This window comes from Natrix helvetica (assembly GCF_964273705.1).
Source record: "Natrix helvetica genome assembly, chromosome: 1".
Classification (NCBI taxonomy): Eukaryota; Metazoa; Chordata; class Lepidosauria; order Squamata; family Natricidae; genus Natrix; species Natrix helvetica.
The window spans coordinates 68007824-68022643 of NC_138548.1; the positions used below are offsets into that span (position 1 = coordinate 68007824).

The 14820-nt window shown below is 35.8% G+C and overlaps 1 protein-coding gene across 2 annotated transcripts; it reads left to right on the plus strand.

Moving 5' to 3' along the window:
• The first annotated feature begins 1047 nt into the window (after positions 1-1047).
• Positions 1048-14278, plus strand: ARHGAP11A (Rho GTPase activating protein 11A). Of its 2 annotated transcripts, XM_081950942.1 has the most exons (12): positions 1048-1349; positions 3899-3966; positions 4427-4523; positions 4759-5012; positions 5964-6124; positions 6208-6354; positions 6483-6557; positions 7461-7628; positions 8579-8714; positions 9539-9644; positions 10441-10567; positions 11705-14278. In XM_081950942.1, exons 1-12 carry the CDS (start codon positions 1224-1226, stop codon positions 13066-13068), a joined length of 2829 nt encoding a protein of 942 aa, XP_081807068.1. In that variant the 5' UTR covers positions 1048-1223; the 3' UTR covers positions 13069-14278. The 2 variants fall into 2 exon arrangements, with proteins under 2 accessions (XP_081807068.1, XP_081807069.1); XM_081950943.1 differs by lacking the exon at positions 6483-6557 and having other exon boundaries at positions 1049-1349.
• Positions 14279-14820: the final 542 nt, after the last annotated feature.

The window sequence follows — 14820 nt, forward strand, 5'->3', positions numbered from 1 at the left end:
AGTCCAGCCGGAGGGATGAGTGGTCTGACCATGACAAGGGCGTGATAACTAAATCCCCTATTCCCAGATCACTCGTCCACTGTTCAGATACAAAAATGAGGTCCAGTGTGTGGCCCCCTTCGTGAGTGGGGCCCTGCACTAATTGGGTCAGGTCCATGGCCGTCATGGAAGCCATGAACTCCCGAGCCGCCTCGGAAGCCGCTCCCGTTGACGGCAAGTTGAAATCCCCCATGACCAAAAGTCTGGGAGTCTCAACTGCCGTCGCTGAGATTAGCTCGAGGAGCTCGGGCAGGGCTGCTGATGCATAGCGAGGAGCCAAGTATACAATCAGCAAGCCCCACTGCCTCCCTGGGCCCCAACTCACACCAAGGGACTCACACCCGGGTATCTGAGGAACAGTGAACTCCCTCGGCTTTAAACATTCCCGCATAACCACCGCCACCCCACCACCCTTCTAGTCCAACCCCCTACTTAGGCAGGAAATCCTACACCACTTCAAGACAAATGGTTATCCAATATCTTCTTTAAAATGTACAGTGGTTGGAAAGAGCTCAGTCGTCGAATTTGAGAGAGAAACACCGAATAACTTTGCCAAGTAGCTTCCCCCCCCCCCCCTCCAAATATATGAACCACAAAAGCTGCACCTCGGACAAGGCGAAACCAGCTTGAACCTGCTATTAAAACCTTTTTTTTTTTTTACTATTGCTAAAGGGAGTCACGATGGGTTGCATCTGTCCATAGAGCCATCAGAAAGACTCGAATCGAAAGTCAAAACTTTCAAAAAGACGAATAGTCATTCTTCAGTTTAGTGTGTCTACGTTTTATTTTTAAACGCGAGAGGACCTTTAGGCGCCTACAGCTATCGCCTGAATGTTTTGCTTATTTATTATTTCTCTTACACTTTCTAAATCGCCTAATCCCACGGACTCGGGGGAAAAAACGCGAAAGGCTCCACAGCTAACCACATTGTTACCACCACCTCCCCAATCTTTGTCACGGAATGACGGGCTTTCGACACGACCTGCCTTTATTTACCCCGGTGGCCGTTGAGGGCGCCCAAGGGGTCCTGAGAGTTCGAAGACAGAAGCGACCCAATCAGATAGCAGGGCTGGGCAGGCGCTCTGTTTGAGTGGCTGATTGATGGCCTGCGCCCAGAGGACGGGCGGCTTGAGGAGATGACGGCCGAGCGGTGAGAAGAACAGCGGCGGTTCGGAAGGGCGGCTATGGATGGTCCCGGAAAAAGGCTGGCCCAGCTGGCCGTGCAGCAGCAGCTTCGAGCCGCCTACGGGATCAAGCTGAAGAATCGCACCGGGAAGAGGAAAGCGTCCAGGTCGACGGTCGCGGGAGGGGTGAGTCGGAAGGTACTGGGGGGGGGGGCGCTCCGCCATTAGGCGCCCTTTCGGACTCTGGTGAAGGCGCTGGCGAAGCCATGGGGGCTGCGATGGCCGGAGACGTCCGCGTCTGATGGAAGCGAGGCAGCTGCCCTTCTTGCAGCCGGTGTGGGGCTTCCCTTTCGCTCGAAGGTGCTTCCTCAGTTGTTCCCGAGGACCCAGACAAAAGGGCTTGAGAAGACGGGCTGTGTAAATTCAGGGAGTCCTCAATTTACGACCACAATGGAGTCCAAAATGTATGTTGCTAAGGGAGAAATTTGTTAAGTGAGTTTTGCCCCATTTGACGACTTTTCTTGCCCCATTTGTTAAGTGAATCACTGCAGTTACTAAATTAGTAACACCGTTGTTAAGTGAAACTGGCTTCCTCATTGAGTTTGCTTAACGATCACATGATCCCTACACTGCAAATGTCATAAATGTGAATCAGTTGTCAAGCATCCGAATGTTATTCACGTGGCCAATGGTTATAAGTGTGAAAAATGGTCATAAGTCACTTTTTTCAGTGCTGTTGTAACTTCAAATGGTCACAAAGTCAACTGTTCTAAGTCAACTTTGGGTGGGAATACAGTAGCTATCTGCAAACAATAGTCATTTGCTATAATGTATCTGTGTTAGCAAACAAGGCCTGCTATGGTGGTAAGGTGGACCTGAGGGCAGGACAAAAAGTAATGTGTGGAAGAATTTTAAAGAGAGATTCTGGAACTGAGGAGAAATTTCCTGGCTGAACAATTAATCAGGACACCTTAATTCCAGAAGTTGTGGGTGCTCCATCACTGGAGGTTTTCAAGAAGCGACTGGACAGCCATTTGTCCCAAATGGTATAGGGTCTCCTTGAGGGTTGGACTAGAAGACCTTCAAAGTTGACTTCCAATCCTATTCTGTGTTGTATGGATTAACCAATAAAAATAATGTGACTAATAAATGCTACTTTGATTTTGAAAATGGCAATATGGAAATGTCTATGGAGATTCTCAATCATCCAGGTCATGATTGTCCCAAGGTGCTTTTTCAAGAGGCAACCAGAAAGTCCAGTTGCCTCTTGAAAAAGCACCTTTGGAAATATGGAAAAGTCTATTGGTCTGTGTCATTACTATTCATAGAGCCATCAGACTCGAATCAAAAATCAAAGCTTTCAAAAACACAAATAGTCATTCTTCAGTTTAGTGTCTCTACATTTTTACTATCATTACTGATTATATTTCTGATCTGATACTGATATTTAGCTCTCGAAACAATTTGATCTATTTAGAATACTTAAGATGCGGGGAGTACAACTACTTGCAGTTTTCCTTGCTTGAGCAATCTTTTCCTCTAACTTACTGATTCTATAAAAGAATTTTATTAAGACTACCTGTGAGGGGATACAGTGTGAGATTGTAGGTTGCAATGATTTAGGATTTAGCATGCATAAAAATCAAGTAATGACTTTATTATTTATTTGATTTATTTGCCACCTACAGTATCTCATTTCAAACTTACTTGGGGCAGCTTGCATCATTAAAAGCATTAAAACCATAAAAGATAAATATTTCTAAAAGGATAAAAATAGTCTTGCTAAGATACCTATCTATATGTTAATGGCTCAAAAGAAAACATGTTGATTTAATTACAAATGTACTTTGCTAGATTCCCCACTCCTCTGTCCAAATAAGCATAATTGAATTGATCCTCTTTTCTCTGCTGTGTAACTGTTCTGGATTCTAGATAACAAATTTTTCTTTTTGGTAGACTCTTAAAATAGAGAAAATTTAAAAGATACATTAAAAGATAGATACATTAATACCTTGTGATTTTAGTAGTAGAGAAAAAAGTTGATTGTTACATCTTCTTGGGATAAAGATACAATGCATATATTGTATCTTAGAACTATAAGGGAAAGCAAGCAGGCGAGTGGTTACTTATTCTTGCATGAGTAAGCAAGTATACCTATGCTTAAAAAGAGCACTATCTGATTAGATAAATGTTATCTGTAGTTTATTCTTCTGGTTAACATACCATTGGGTAACTTCAGCTGATGAAATAAGCTGTTATCCTGAACCTATATAGAAGACTTTTATAGGAAGTTTTTAGATGGTTGTCTTTTTTCAGTTTTAGGTATTTTGTACATGTTAATAAAGTGAGTTGGAGTGTTTGAAATGCAAATAGTAATTAAATTATTAACTTTTAATTAAATTAAAAGTTAATTATTAAATTAAAATAATTAATTAATTATTTAATAAATAAATAAATAAATAAATATTATTAATTAATAATTATCTAATTATTAACTTAGATAATTAAGATAACTTAATTATCTAGCTAATTATTAACTAGATATCTAATTAATCTAGATTAATTAGTCTAAATTAAGGGACTTGTAAACTATAACTTATTTTTTTGTTTGCCAATATAGCTACATTTAAAAAAGAGATAAATGGATTTATACCAAAAGCCTTTTTAGATTTTAGTTCATTTTGTTAGTGAAGCATATTTTTCTACATTATTAAATGATATGTTTTATTTTTCAGGGGAAAGTATTTGGAATACTTCTTCAAGAATTACCTCAAGTTGTATGTGAATATGGAAATATACCTTGGTAAGTTACAATTTGACTATAACTAGAGTCTTCACAAATGTGGCAAATTTATGTTAGATCATATATAAATTAGGTTTAAGTTTTGGTAAAAATGTAACAGTCAATAATCAGCTCTGTAATGCAATAAGCAGAAGATATAACGACTCTGTCTTAATGGAGTGACAATTTATTTGTTTCTAGCATTACAGTGCAATAATAGAGAGGGTGAGAAAGAACAGTAGATATTCAGGGTAAAAGTAACCATATATTTGTATTTTTGCAAAGCTGCTAGTGACAGAATAAAGGAAGCTGCACTTCGTCCAGAATTAAACAGTGAATATTTTATATATCTCATCCTATTAACTGTAATATTTACCAATCAATATAGGCAAATTAAGACCAAGACTGCAAAATCTAAATTCAAGTGTTCTCTCTCTCTCCCTCCCTCCCTCCCTCTCCCCCCCCCCCCCCATCTCATCAGCTTTTTAGTTGAGGCTTGTCAATACTTGGAAGAACATATTCAAATAGAGGGACTGTTCAGAAAATCTGGATCAGTTGTTCGCTTAAGAACTTTAAAGGTACAGCACTTCCCCATTCTGTTTTATTTTTAACAATGTTGATGTGTTGACAATGATATGCTTAATATTGCTGCATCCTCTTTCCACAAATTTATACCAAAACCAAAATATGTTGTCTATGTGTAGATGCCTTCAATTACATGGTGGATTTGAGCTTAATTCCAGATCTCCATTGCCATTTATCAAAATATGCTGTTTTCTCCATTGACAATCTTTATTTTCTTACCATTCTTAGAATAAAGTGGATAAAGGTGAAAATTGCCTATCCAGTGCACTACCATGTGATGTTGCAGGACTTCTGAAGCAGTTCTTCAGAGAATTGCCTGAGCCAATCCTTCCATATAATCTGCAAGAAGCTCTTATTAAGGCCCAGAAGTTAGACAGCGAGGAGCGGAATTCTGCTACACTGCTCATCTCCTGTCTTGTAAATGAGGGAATAATTGAAACTCTCAGATATTTCTTCCAGTTTCTCAAAAAAGTGTCTCTGAGGTAATCTGCAGATTTCATGAATATTTTGGGTTTGATATGCTCTCTTATATGCCTGCAGTGGAACTGTAGAAGATATGAGGACCATTTGAAAGTTTAGAGTATTTTCTGCTTTTGAATTGGAATATTTTTGATGCCTTAAACTAATCTAGTTATATTACGTATATATGTATTTTAACATATTTTTAGTAAGCAATTTTGTTCAAAATACATCATATTCATAAGGTATCACAGTTTAACTATTTCTAGGCAATTCAAAAGAAACATTAGGAAGAATATTTCTTTTTCTTTTGGAGCATGTAGTTCGAAAGAAAACATAAATGACTCAGTCATGCTCTGATTATAATAATTTTTTATTCTAAGATTTCTCGTTGAAATAATTTAAACTTTGAGATTTGTATCAAGGTGTATGTAGCTCCCCCAAGAGTTGCAAACCCTATCAAGGCCTTTGATAGACTTTCATGTTTTGGGTTTTTTTGTTTTGTTTTGTTTTTTGGTGAGGGGACATATCTGCAAGCTTGGGATAGCAGCAAGCTTGGGAAAGCAAGCTTATGTCAAGTTTATAGTAGAAATACTAGAACCAAAGTTGCAATAACTTCTGTGTTTCCCCGAAAATAAGACAGTCTTATTTTCTTTTGACATCCAAAATAAGCATTTGGCCTTATTTTCAGGGAGGTCTTATTGTTTTTGAGGTGGAGGAGGTGGTGAGCGTGGTAACCTCATGGCTGCAGCTATACTGCAATATTTTCAGGGAGGGCTTATTTTAACACGTGCTCAAAAACCCAATTGGGCTTATTATCTGGGAAGATCTTATTTTCAGGGAAACAGGATAGTTTGTAATTAAGAACTCTTCAGTATCAATGCTAATTTAGCATTTTGAACAATGAATATTAAATAATATTATATTTAAACAAATATGAAATCTAAAACTATTCTATTTTTTTCATCGCATAGATCTGCTGAGAACAAGATGGATAGTTGTAATCTAGCACTAATTTTTGCTCCAAATCTCTTGCAATCAAGTGAAATTGAAAAAATATCTGTACACACAGAGAAGAAAGTCCGCTTGCAGGCTGGAGTTGTGCAGACATTGATTGATCATGCAGAAAAAATAGGTAAGGTGATGATGATCAGTATTATGACATTAGAACATTATTTAGTGCTTTTTTTTAAAGGAAATAATTATATCTTTTTTCAGGACAAATACCAAAGTTTATCCTGGAAAAAATACCATCCATACTTGGCATGGATGATTCTGCCTCTACACCTGTGCTCCATGATGATCAAGAAAGCGAAATTGAAACTCCCTCTGAACACTTGAGAAGGAGACGGCAGAGCATAGGAGGTAATAAGTAAATTGCTTCTGCATTTTTTTTAAATCAAGTTTTAAAGATGCAAATGTTTATCAAGGGCTAAATAGGAAAAGAAATTAAACATTAAAATGTTGATAGCTTGATGTATCTTCAATTTCAGATATTGTTAGTGGAGCTCTGAATAAACTTAAATCTAACAGAACACCCTCCACTACTCCTCAGAGAGACCAATGTGGTAGGTATAGTGCATTTGCATGAAGCCCTTCATGTTGGCAAGGCTTGAACATGTTAATATTACAGTACTGGAGTAGTATATGGTAGATTACAGTGTAAGCAAGTCAGTAATACATCTTTTTATCCTTACATATACTATTCCATTGAGCTGAGTTTTACACTTAAGACATGACCTGCTTATTTTGCTGCATATTAAAGCTTAGTGCCATTTTGTACTTTGCCACTATAACAACTAAAAGGATATTTCAGCTGTTATTTCAGTTTGCATACATGCTCCAAAAGCATTTTACTTATATTGCTAACAAGAAATCCTTCTTTTGTCTTACATTGCATGGCTTTGTTCTAATATATGGTGGTGGGGGAAATAAACATGCTAATTGTTGCAAACAGTATGGAAAGAAACAAAAATATTTTTATTTGACCATGCAGTGCTTAATCTTACGTATGTGATGTAGTAGTTAATGTGTTGGACTAGGACTAGGGAGATTCAGGTTCAAGTCACCTTTAGCCATGGAAACTCATTCAAATGACATGACTCAGTCAATCTCGCTCAGTCCAACATATCACGCAGGATTGCTATTGTGCAATTAAATGTAGATGCTCATGTAGGCCAACTTGAGCTCCTGGAAGAAAGGAATATGAACATGTAATTAAATAAACATTACAAAACATGGTAACAATATGTGCAAGGGGCTCCAATTTTTCACAAGATCCTATTTTTTTTAGGGTGAGGACGCCCCCCCCCCCCATTTTTTTTCCAGTTTCTCCTTTTCATTGCTCTTCACATTGCTAATTGTAGGATGAAGCAAATAATTTCTATTTGCAATTGTGGTCCACATACAATTAATAATCTATACTTTGTATGTTTTCCCATATTCTGCACAAATATTTTTTTTCTTCACAGTCTTTTCATCAATGACTCCAGTGATGGTTACTCCAAATTTTAAGCGTAAATATTCTGCTGATTCCTGTCAACGCTTATCTAGCAAGAAAAGGCGATCTATTGGACATAGCATGGGTCCTGAAATGCTACCAAATACCATTTTTAACATTAGCTTAACACCTGGATCAGGTAGAGTAAAAATATTCAACAATGTTCTCTGGGTGTTCAAATTCCTATCTCTGCACACTTCTTTATTACAGACAACAATTCAGAAATACTGTGTACAAACAATACTACCATGACATTTTCTTTATTTCTTGCATTGCTTAATAGCATTTACATAGCTCTGAAAGTATTTCACATGCCTTAAGAGTAATTTACAAATAAATGACAGTTTGGTGTAGTATAACTGAGTAGACATTCACTAAACTACCTACATCTAAAAATTCTGGGAAAGATTTCATTGTTAGAAAAGAAAAAAAATTCAAGTGATTTTGAAAGTCTTGAATCTTTGAAGACTAATTTGAATTCTTAACATGCTATTTCTGGCACAAATTCCTAAATGTGTTTGAAGAAGTTATCAATAATTGAACTGACCATGAAGATAATCATAGATGACATATTCCATAATATACTACAACCTTTCGGGACTGTTGGTGGAGTGTAAATAAACAAATATAGTACTACCCCGGTGGTACAAAGAGAAAGGGGCTTAAACAGAACAGCTACAAGCGTTCTGAGCCATTGCCCAACTTTCTTTGCCACAGGAATGAATTGCAAGAATTTTTCAGGATTTTTTTTCTCTGCAATCCCCAGCCACATCCTGTCCATTTTTCAAACATGGTCTTTCTTTTATTCACACCATATTTGGTCCAGTTCTGTTTTTTTTGTTGGAGGTAGACATTCTTTTCTTAAATTCAGATGAGTTGGAAATAATAAAAATGAAAACTATTAATATTTTACTAAAATCTGTGCAGTGGTTGTTTTTAGAATTCCTGGGCCAGATAATTTTTTTGTTTGACTAAGCAGATTATTAAAGAACATGATTGTAGTTTATTTCCCCAAGGCATTTTTATGCATAAAAATTCTATTCTTAAGTAGAATGATTTTAAAATAAGTTATTTTTGTACATCCTACAGCTCCATTTGTAGGTAGTCCTTTTGTGTCTCTGGATACATCTCAAGCTTCATTATCTACCTCAGCTACTTGTGAGAAATCTCTCTCTAATGTAAGAAGTCGAAGGAGCAAAAGGATTGCCAATAAAAAAGTACAAAGGTATGTTTGTTAAAATAGGCACTTCTGGCAAAGAAGGTATAATAATATATTTCTTGTTATATTTAAATATGTTAATATTTTATAATCTGAACAATATTAAATACAATGACTGAGTCAAATCTTATGGCCTTTGGTTTTTTTGAAAGCTGCTTGATCTCTTGGTTTCCGTGTTATTTTACTGTAGCAAAATCTTTCTCTCTATATATACATACCTTTTATCCTTTATTATTTTGATAACATTTCATTATTAATTATGAATAATGAATAAATGATAAAATAAAGATATTTAGAAATATTTAATTCTCTTCTCAGTTTTAGTATTTGTTTCAAAGTTACATGAAATATCTAGGAATTAATTGAAAGTTCATTGTTTACCATATAAAAAAGTAATATCAGTTCTGTAGTTGACACTAATGTTCTATTATCTACTCAGGAATGGACTTCCCACAATCTACTTTCAGTAGATTTTCTTTTTCTCATTTTTGTTGCTATTTTTCTTATTTTATAACCAGATTATTCTTAAATAGTTACTTTCCTTTTAAATTAGCTGATTTTAGAATATCAGTTTTATTTATTTTTATCCTACCTACATACACAGTAGTCCTCCCTCCTATTTTTCCCACAGCAACAATCCTATAATGTGAATTGGACAGAGAAAGAAAAGGTCACTAGCTTAAAGCTATCTAGCCAGCTTTCATGCCTAAAATGGGATTAGAACTCATAATATCTTTGTTTCTAGGCCAGTACTTTAACCAGTACACCAAACTGGTTCTCATCAGTAGTTTAGAACAGTATTCAGTAAACTTATCTCTCTTTCCTTTCAGAGTTGAATCTGGAAAAACAGGTTGTTTTTCTCCTAAAATCAGCCGGAAAGAAGTGGTACGCAGGTCATTACGATTAAAGTTCATTCTTGGAAGAAGCAACAGACAGGTACCATATAGCTATATATAAAACCATGTTTCATTCTTTAATGGAAATAGTAGCTTCTATAAACTACATACAACCAATATTCACCGATACATACACACAAAACAATTCATTACAGCTGGTTATGATTGGAAGTTGAAGAGGAAAATAGAGCAGTTTGATTTCTCTGAAGCCCACTTTCGTAATTTTAGGCTAGTAACAGTCTTTTGTAGAATATTCTTGTTGTCTATGGAGATTCAATCATCCAGGTCATGGTTGTCCCAAAGGTGCTTTTTTCAAGAGGCAATTGGACTTTTTGTTTTTTCTTTGAAGACGTTTCGCTTTTTATCCAAGAAGCTTCTTGGATGAGAAGTAAAACATCTTCAGAGAAAAACCAGAAAGTCCAGTTGCCTCTTGAAAAAAGTACTTTTGGGACAATATTCTTATTGGTTTATTATTTGTAATAAAGACTGAAGGGTAATTCAATCTGTTGTGTGATATAGGATGTGTGGTAAATAGTCTAAAAATCTGAAGGGTTGCTTACTGACATTATCTCCATGAAGATGTTTGCTATTTTTCTGATTTAAACTTACCTGTTCTTAATTGTTAGCATTTACCATTTACCACTTTAGTCTTGCTTTTAATCCTCTTCCCTTATCGTCCTCTTCTTATTAATGGCCACTGCCTGCTAGTCCATTCTCTCATATGGTGTGTTTCCTGTTAGAAATCCTAGGTGCTCTTTATGTTTATGAGAATGTAGAAGAATAGAAGAAGCATCTGATTAAAATTGTATCAAACTTTTTTTTTTAAAAAAATTAAGAATACTGCAGTGGACCATGAAGATAACCACAGAGCTGAAAACATTGGTCACCGACTTGCTGGTCATCAAGATAAAGAAAATGGAGTAGGAACTATGAAGACTGCAACATTGTTAAGCCCATGTGTTGGTAAGTCTATAATTAAAGGGCAAATACAATGAAACCTTAATATAGCAAACCTTTTTCCGTAGCAATAGTATTGTGTTGCACTACATTATGAAGTGAGGGTTTAGGGTAAAATATATTATTTAAATGTTTATTGCATTTTACATTTTATTTCTATTGCAGCCAAGTACTTTCCAGATTCTTGGACTTCAGCAACATAACTGATGCAGGGAGTTTTAGGGCTGTAGCTAATTATACTGTTAATTCTTGATCTAAACTGCATTGTTTTATAAAAACTATTTGATTGAAAAATAGGTTAAAAATCCATATAACATGCCTGCCTACATGTCAACGTTCCAACAATTATAGATTGGGCAGTATCTCACAGAATTAACATACATTTCTACACTATGTAAGATACATTTCTACACCACACTTCTTTTTCTCTTTGCTGCCAGTTTTCTGCAGTGTTTGACTATCTTGTGGGCTCTTTGAATTTAAGAAAGTCAGTCACTGTTAGAACTGAGAGGTCAATCTAAGTCCAGATGTATCTGGTTTCTCAAAAATCTGTACTATTGTGTCCTGTGTTTCCATACTGGCAGCAGTAGCATGTTATTGGTTACTGTCCCTTTTCCAAATGAGACTAATGCATTTTCCAAATAGACTAATACAATTGGACATATGTACAGATTTGCATTTCAGAATACAAGTGATTGCTTCTGATCATGTATTGAGATATAAAGCAACCAGAAATTATTTTCCTAATATGTTCCTATTTGACACTTCAGTTTTAAATATGCATTCTAAATATATAGAATGATTCTGTGGAGATTGTTTCATTTTCCAAACATTTAAGATTTTTGTTCCTTCCTACATAATTCATATATGGCACTAAAATTAACATGGGAGAAGTACAATGTGTACCCAAGTTAAGAAAAGACCAGAATGGCATGACTATTACATTTATATGCTCTTAAGCCTAGGTCACTAATGGCTCTTTTTATTCTTAGTAACCCTATTGGGCCAGTGAAGTTATAACAATGATATTACATGGTACTAGCAGAGTTCTGATATATGTTATCTGGAATTATAGTATTAATGTTCATTTAATGTGTACAATTTTGATTTTGCTGATTTTTTTTAAAGTGTCTATTTTTTAAGGTTTGAAAAAGCTCAGCAAGTCAGAAGAAAATTTACAAACACCAAGCCGTCATACTGCAGCAAACTATCGAAAGTCTTGGATTGGTCCTGCAACCACAGACTCTCAGGACACCAGAATTTCATTAATGGGATGTCCTGAAACAGAAATCTCTTCTTCTGAAACTGCTCCTGCCAATAGAAAGCCATTAGTTATTCCCACTGAGCCCATGATCTCAAGTAGTGAATGTGATAGCAGTAAACAAAAAATATCTTTTTGTGAGGATGAAAATAATTTAACTGAACACATGCTAATGAGAATTAAGAAAGCGTTTTCTGAATCTGGAAGCAACCTTCATGATTTATATGAAACAGAGCCTTCAACATCAAATTTCCTAAAATTAAAGAACGATTCCTTTAAAACAACAGATAAGAAAGTAGATGTTAAGGAGAAACCTCAGGTTGCAAAATCAGTCACAAAATCGAATACCATTGATCAGGTCAATGCTATTAATGGACTCTTCCAAAATAATAAGAATGATCATCCAATCCATATTTTAAATCAAAGAGGTGGATTAGAAGAAATAGACCAGTTGATTACATCTCATGTTATTCAATTAAATAATGTAAATGTGCAGAAGGAGATAGTGGAATCAAATAAGCAATTTATCTGTCCAAAAAAGGAATCTAAATGCTATAATACAAAGAAAGAGACCTCTTTCTCAGAAGATGGAGATAAAAATGACCAACTGTTTCTTCAAACGGAATCCTATGACAAATCTAAATCTTCCCCTTCAGCAAAAGTGGCTGATCATATACATTGGTTCAACAAACTTTCATTAAACGAACCACATTCTGCAACCAGAAATAAGCCAGTGCTTAAATTTCAACGTACCCCAGTCCGTCAATCTGTAAGGAGAATAAATTCCCTCTTGGAAACTCATAAACAGTCAGTTACTTGTAAACAAGCTGGTGATGGCTGCACTTCTCTTGCTAAATCAGTGAGCTATGAAACTGCATTGTCTTCCTGTGCAGTAACTACAGACCATTCACTGACAAATTCATTACCTTCTAAACAGACATGCAAAGAAAAACATGATCAGTTGGCTCTCTCTCCCAAATCCTATCCTCATTTGATATATTCATCAAAGCAAACCATCAAAGAAACATTTAACAATAATTCCAAATCTGTCCTTGAGGACTTAACTAACCATGAAGCACCAAAAACTGTTGTTAAAACAAGCACAAGCTTAAATGTTTCAGTGGGTACACCTGATAAATATGTTCTCAGGAAAATGGCAAGAACAAAGTCTCGGTATAGAGGATCACCAAAAAACCCAATCCCCACAACAAAACTTCTTCCTATTGTCAAGCCTCTTGACTTATAATGGTTAATCCCAGCCATATTTATGTGCGCTTATATCTAAGCTTGTAAATATAGACCTGAAAGTGTTGGATCCAGAATCAGTTCCTCATGGAAGAAGACTTTATTCACAGACAGATCTCACTGGTGAAAGCTGTTGGTGTCATTTCCCCTCCCCCTGAAGTCACTTATGCTTCCCAGATCTGCACAGGAGTGAGGAATTCTCCAGAACAGTAAAGCAAATGCTGCTGTGTGCGGTGGGATGGGGGTGAAGAGGGAGAACATTCTGAGTGGAACTCCACTCAGACAATATTCCTGCTGGCAAAACAGCTAAATCTAACATTTATTTTTCTTTAAATTGTCTTAAGTGTGTCTCTTTCTTGAATTTATTTGGGACTGAAACTTGAAGTTCTATTGAGTGAATGAAGCTTGAATAGGTTCTGCTGAGTAGTATTTATTTCAAGAGCCCTAATTTTGGTCCTTGTTTTTATATTTTACCAAATGTTATGGATGAGAACCTGGAAGGGCTGTTAACTGTTACTTAACTCACAGATAAACAGTTAAAAGGATTGGTTTCTAGAAAACAAAAAGATTAATACTACATTTGCAAAATACTTAATTTGGGGATTAGGTTTCAGAAATGTGCTATGCTTTTTTGTAATATTTGGTTATCTAGAAGGCTTGTATTTGTAAAATTTATTTCTGGGAGTGGTAATTTAGTTCCTCTATGACAACAGCACATGTACTTTATCCATTCTTTGGACAGGTACACTTTTTGTAGACTCAAAGAATGGTGTCTCAGTAAAATGTTAGGTACATGTATTAAATCATCACATGTTTTACAACTGGAGTGGAGATTTATTGAGAATTCTAGCACAGCAAATGGAAGAATGTTCCAGAGCTGCTAAATGGATGTTATTTTATCTTCTATACTGGGGAGGGGGGGCAGTAAAAGGTAGTGAAAGAACTTGCTAGTTCTTTTTTTATGACTGTACTATAATATAGGATATTGTATAATTCATAAAAAGTTGTGTGGTTGAGATACATTGTATAAAGCTATACTGTTTAGATGCCCAGCATTTTGATCAAGTTGCCATTTTGAAATGATTCATAATTGTTGTCTACTGTATATAAATTATTTAAATTTGAAATAGAGTTTTAGTATAGTTTAGAGAGAAGAATGCTAAAAACTCTTACCTCTGAAATAAAAAAGCTTAATTTTTTTCTATATTGTATATGTTGTATTTAGATTTTTTTTACACATCTATGTATATACTGCCTTCATGAAAAACTGTTTACATCCAATTAATATCTATGGAGATTCTCAGTCATCCAGGCCAGGTCATGGTTGCCTCAAAGGTGCTTCTTCAAGAGGCAACTGGACTTTCTTGCTTTTCTTTGAAGCTGTTTTGCTTCTCATCCAAGAGGGTGGAGAAGCATTTCAGCAGTTTCAAGAAGGCTCCACACCCATTTGCACTATTCAGATGACCCGAGATACAGATACACCTCCAAAATGGCCTCAACAACTCTCTAAAAGAATGCAAATAACCACTGTATGCAAGAAATATAAATCCTTCCAATCCCTACCATCCAGTCAGAGCTGAAGAAGCTTCTTGGATGAGAAGTGAAATGTCTTCAAAGAAAAACCAAGAAAGTCCAGTTGCCTCTTGAAAAAACACCTTTGGGACAATTGTGACCTGGATGACTGAGAATCTCCATAGACATGGTTTTTCACACTGATAAAGTAATCATTAAGAAAACACAATAGTTATGTTTC

Bases quoted from the DNA above. Each gene is read 5' to 3' on its own strand.
- ARHGAP11A (XM_081950942.1), top strand. From the start codon at position 1,224: ATGGATGGTCCCGGAAAAAGGCTGGCCCAGCTGGCCGTGCAGCAGCAG. The intron at 3,967-4,426 runs GTAAGTTACAAT...CCATCTCATCAG, and splicing joins GAATATGGAAATATACCTTG to CTTTTTAGTTGAGGCTTGTC. The intron at 7,629-8,578 runs GTAGAGTAAAAA...TACATCCTACAG, and splicing joins TAGCTTAACACCTGGATCAG to CTCCATTTGTAGGTAGTCCT.